The 5,526-nt window shown below is 35.5% G+C and overlaps 1 protein-coding gene and 1 pseudogene across 2 annotated transcripts in view; both read left to right on the forward strand.

Moving 5' to 3' along the window:
- Positions 1-995: 995 nt before the first annotated feature.
- LOC111053146 (histidine-rich glycoprotein-like) overlaps positions 996-5,526 on the forward strand; it is a 60,999-nt gene continuing 56,468 nt past the window's right edge. Inside the window, exons 1-2 of one of the 2 annotated variants that reach the window (XM_039439281.1) lie at positions 996-1,122; positions 2,009-2,311. In XM_039439281.1, coding sequence (XP_039295215.1) covers positions 2,074-2,311 — 238 coding nt within the window. In that variant the 5' untranslated portion in view covers positions 996-1,122; positions 2,009-2,073. Of the gene's footprint in view, positions 1,123-1,641; positions 2,312-5,526 lie in introns of those variants that run through there. The other variant, XM_039439282.1, reaches the window with a different exon arrangement.
- Positions 2,449-2,563, forward strand: LOC120353945 (annotated as a pseudogene).

Here is a 5,526-nt window from a genome sequence, read left to right on the forward strand (position 1 = left end):
AGAAAGAGAGGATGAAGAACTGATCACTGAGAATTGAAAGGAAAGGAGAAGAAAAGAAGGAAGAAGAAGGGAAGAGGAAAATATAGCAGCTTTCTGAGAATGAAAAGGAGAGGAGGAGAATAAATGGTGGTTAGGAGAGTAGAAGAACAAATAATGGTGGAAAAAGAAGAGGAAACATTACAGCAGGTTTCTGAGAATCAGAAGGAAAGTAGAAGAAGAAAGTCAGGGTAAGGAATGGTAGATAAAAAAGAGAGGAAGAAATAGAGAAAAAAATGTGGAGAGAAATAAAGAGAAGAACGATTGGAAGGAAAAAATGCGGGGGAGAAATGGAGAAAAAGACGATTGGAAGGAAAGTAGAAGAAGAAATGGAGGAAGGAAGAGAGGATAAAGAACAGATCTCTGAGGATTGAAAGGAAAGGAGAAGAACAGATGGAAGAAGAAGGAGAGGAAACGTTACTGCAGCTTTCTGTGAATGAAAAGGGAAGAAGAAGAGTGAATGGTGGTAAGGAAAGTAGAGAAAGAAAATAATGGAGGAGGAAGAAGAAGAAGAGAAAAGGTTACAGCAGCTCTCAGAGAATGGAAAGGGAAGGAGAAGAATGAATGGTGGTGCAGAAAAGTAGAGAGAAAACAGAGGAAGAAAGAGAGAAAAGGTAGAGAGAAATAAAGATGAAAGAGAGGGAAGGTTACAGCAGCTTTCTGTGAATTAGAAGGGAAGGAGAACAAAAAATGGTGTTGAGGAAAGGTGGAGAGAAAAAGTAGAAATGAAGAAAGAAAATGTGGAGAGAAATGGAGAAAAGGAGGTAAATAACCACAAGAAATCTGTCAACTGTGAAGGTTATTAAACGGTCACGCGTTTCTAGGCGATACAAATTTTTCTGAGGACGCCCGATCAGACCGGGACTGGAAGGGGTGACATTGTCTGTTTCCCAACACTGTTAAAAAGCACCGGATGTCGATTATAACGGATAGTTTAACGTATGACTTGAGATCGGGTGTTAGTGTCCGGCAAAACAGCCTGACAGTGTGACTGAGGTTGTTTTAACGTGCGCATTACAAGTGTTATCATTATCATCTAGTAGCAGAGACTATCACAAACTTCAGGACTGTTTGTTTTAAGCTGCGGTTGTTGTTTTTACTATAATAGAGAGGACTGTACACGTGTATACAACTTATTAACACATCTTATTTTCTCTCAAAACTCCACACTGCTCGAGATTGTTATTCTACAACAAATCCTAACCTATCTTGAGACTTTTCAACCTAACCTAACATATTCTTAAACTCAATCTAAAATTGTTCTGTCACAAAACTCCACTCCCAAATCTCGATTGTTGGAGATTATTTTATCCTACGGCAAACCTAACCTAACTTAAGACTCTCCAACCTAACCTAACATATTCTTCAACTCAATCTAATATTTTTCTCTCACAAAACTCCACTCACAGTTCTTGATTGTAGGAGATTTTAATTCTACGACAAACTAGCCTAATCTGAGACTCTTTCAACCAAGCCTAACATTTTCTAAAACAATATACTTCTACTTTTCAACAGAACCTTATTATTCGACATCAAAACCTAACCTAAACTCTTCAACCTAACCTAACATATACTCCTACCCAATATTTTATTTCTCAAAGAGTTTACATCCACTTTCCAACACAATCTCACTTGCAGTGAATTCCAAACTTTTCCTAAAATTTGCCAGAAATTTTTACTTTCTAATCGACACTCACTAGCTCAACCTAACCTGTACATCGTTATTCATGAAATAACAAAATACAGTTACTGATAAAACCAATCTGATTATCCCCAATCTGTGAAGTTCTTGGCTGTTTCCTTCTAATCAGACTTGTACATCATTACCTGAGAGTGAATCACAGCAATAATAAGCTACACACAGTTTAAACATTGTTTTTTCAAATCAACTTTAGTGTTGTAACCAACCTGTCCTTGGTTATTCTACAGCAACAATAGCCTGAACAAGCTAGTTATCATTCTAATCTTGCAGGGTTCAAAGCTCAAACTGACTGAAACCTTCAAGAATTCCCAGATTCCGATCAGAACTGAGTCGCGATGATGCGGCAAACTATATCGAAGCTAGTTGGTCTAGCCCTGTTCATAGGAGTGTCAGAAGCGTCGGGACCCAAGGTGCAATCGGAGAAAATCTACCTACAGCGCATGCGCACATCGGATGGTGATTCGGACTCACAAGCTAGTGGCTACATCTTCAGGAGCGACGGTAATGGACCCGGAACCCTCATTAGGATTGGAAAGGAGGATGGACCTTATGGACAGTACTTGGTTGAAAAAGGTGGGTGATGTGTGTTCTACAAGATATATATTACTCCAATAATTCTGGATCTCATCACAAACTGTAGTTTATTGATTCATACAATAAGTACAACATCATCAAAATGACAGAAAGAGAAAAAATTAGGTTACCTTGTGCCATTCTGGTGCCACTTCAAAGTCGAATAAATCTTTCGCTTTTACTAAAGATTTCCGTGGAGTGGAACACATGAGGAATGTAAATTTAGATACGTTTTCACATAGTCCAGAATAGGTACGGTAAGTCTTGTAGTTGTTCACTTCTCAAAATTTTGAGTCCTCAATTATTTTCACAAAGTAGATTTCCAAATTTAGATTTTTCAAAACCAAACATAGAAAAAATATCTCACATTTAATGAAATAGGAAATATTCACATATTCTCAAATTAAAATTTCTTAATTGGTTCTTCAAAACAAAAAAATATACAAAAAACAAAACATCCAGCAAAAATATAAGAAACCAAAACACCTGCAAGGGAGATGATCCTGTGCGCAGTTGAGAGTTTATTTATTTATTTATCACATTGTTTACAAGTACTTGACATGAGGAAAGGCACAACAGGCTCATGCCCAAAACTGTCCCATTTCCAATTTATACTATACTGTCCAAATCAAAATGTTGGTTATGTCACTTTCACTTTTCAAAGTACAATTTACACTCTTCAATACTAAGATAAACGAGCAAATTTCAAATCAAATAGATACTATTAGAGTATAGAATTAAAAAATCTAGAACAGAAACTTCATAATTATTCAAAAAGTCTAAATTGTGAATGAAACTAGAAATTTTTAGCTAAATGAGTTGCTAATAAAATTCAAATAGGAGTCATTAAGAATTTACAAAAGATGGAATAAGAGATTATATGAAAAATAATAATAGAAGAAAATAATGAATAATTGGAATAAGGGTGAACGAAAAAGAGATGGCAAACATAATATTGAAACAAAGATAATTGAAACAAACTAAATTATGAAGTCTATTATTATTAGTTATCATGATAGGTATTGATATTAGTGAGAAATGATAATTAAAGATAGCTTTATTAGATGTTGGATGTTATCACGCATTCCTATTATCAATTCACTTGTAAAGAGAGGAAAATGTTGAATAGCAGTTTCAGCTATCATGAGTCAATTTATTCATGTATTCATTCATAAGTAGTCTACAAGGCAATACAGTTTATCGAAATTTACTGGGAGAGAACGTTCTCTTATATAATTTGTTGGTATGTGGAAAGAATTCATAGAACACTTCTCAGTGTTCTACCATGAAAAACACTGGAAATTCGATCATGCTATAGGTAAGAATGAAGTTGATGTTATATTTCAAACTGTGCGGTTTTGTGATTTGCAGGAGTAAGTTATGCAAAAAGTTGTGCATGGATGTAGAGCGGTGACTGTAGAGATGGTGATAAAGATGTGTGGTTTATCAGACTTACCTCGTATATTATACGCTTCACAGTACCAGCACTAACCTCTCGTTTATATTAATATATACTACTCTCACTGAATAAAAAGAATTATGAATGGCCTTATTTAATTATTTCTCATGAAAGGGTATTGTATATTAAAGTTTACAAAGCAAATCATTGTAGGTATTCTTACCCCCATGGCGAAGCGCCTTCTTGGGGAATATAATACTCTAACTATACAATATGAAATTCAAATGATTTAAAATAGAACAACATTTTTTTGAATGCACTACTTTCTCATTAATCTTTCATCGAAAGATTAATTCACATCCTTCAGTTCTCATGTTCAGTTCTGCATTGAAGTACATTAATCCAATAGTACATTTTTAATTTAATGAATGTTTCCTAAATTCATCAAGTGATGTGAGAAATCTCGTTTAATATAACGAGCTTTTAGAAACTCCACTCTATTTTAAATAAAAATAATCAATTCTTCTTCTCAACAGACATTGTTAACAAAAAAACATAACTGGTGTAGCAAGCACCATCGCATGCAGAATACAGTACAACATGATAGTCTAAATACCTTGCCCCTCAGAACTTCTCAGAGAATACTGTGTGTGGTCCTTCTTCATATCCTCATTCACAATAGAAGAACGAAAAATTTATCAATATCATGTCCATTACATCTTGTACTGAATGTCTATTGTACAATCCTCGAATATGACTGGAAATAGAGCTTGAAATGTTCAAATATTGATAGTTTTCACGATGAGAAATAAGTCGAGAAAATGTTCTCAAAGTCCGCAATTACTATTCACGTACAGTACTCATTTGGTTATCATCACCCTCTGCTTAGTCCTATTTCAAAAACCATCCTGCTCCAAAAAGGCTACAAAAATACCACTCCCATTTCAAGTACTCTTTTCTTTAATCTGAAAATTTTCGTTCTTCCACCATGAATCAGTGTAGCATTTTCAACTCATACAAATACTTTTTTCGAAAGTTCTTTTTTCAATCTGAAAATTTTCATCCTTCCACCATGAGTGATGTCGCATTTTCAAACTCGATTCAAGTTCACATTTGAATTTGTCACAAACGCTCAGCTGCGCACTTAGATTTGAGTGGTTTAACGCAGAATGGAGAAATGGGTCGCGCATATATTTCACCGAGATTTCAAGAAGTTTTTGAAGCAGCAGCGCTGAAGAATGTGCATATGTGACACGAATAAAATTGTCCCCATCACATGTCAAACGTTCTGCGAATATAAAAATCTACATTACCTCTTTTAAACATTCACACCCTCTGCATACATACACTCACACAGCTTCAAAATTCCTGTACAACTTATCTTACAGTATCTGAGCACATAAATTTCAAACTCCGTGTATTTTTCACGCTCGCCTTTTTGAGGAGGTTGAGTTCAGTTGGTTATAAACCACCACCACCTCCTCATCCTCCTCCTCCTCCATTCTCTCTTCTTCTAGCTCTCTTCTCCTGATCTCTCTCTCTTTTAGTGGCGCGCAAATAAACAAAAAGCAATAGATCTCTTTCACCCCATAAAGCACGGCCACCAAAAAGCTCGTCCGACTTGAAATTTCTTTACGCTACTTTTCTTTTTAGTATTATATTCAATATTTTATAGACGACGCTATCGTTGCAGGTTAGGTTAGCAAGGCAGAAGCCAACCAAACATGACCGTAATCACAAAGACGGTAAATGTCGGCGTATTTTGCGCGTAATAAGGCAAGAAGAAGAAGAAGAAGAAGAAGAAGAAGAAGAAGAA

Source organism: Nilaparvata lugens, chromosome 12, assembly GCF_014356525.2.
Source record: "Nilaparvata lugens isolate BPH chromosome 12, ASM1435652v1, whole genome shotgun sequence".
NCBI classification, from domain to species: domain Eukaryota; kingdom Metazoa; phylum Arthropoda; class Insecta; order Hemiptera; family Delphacidae; genus Nilaparvata; species Nilaparvata lugens.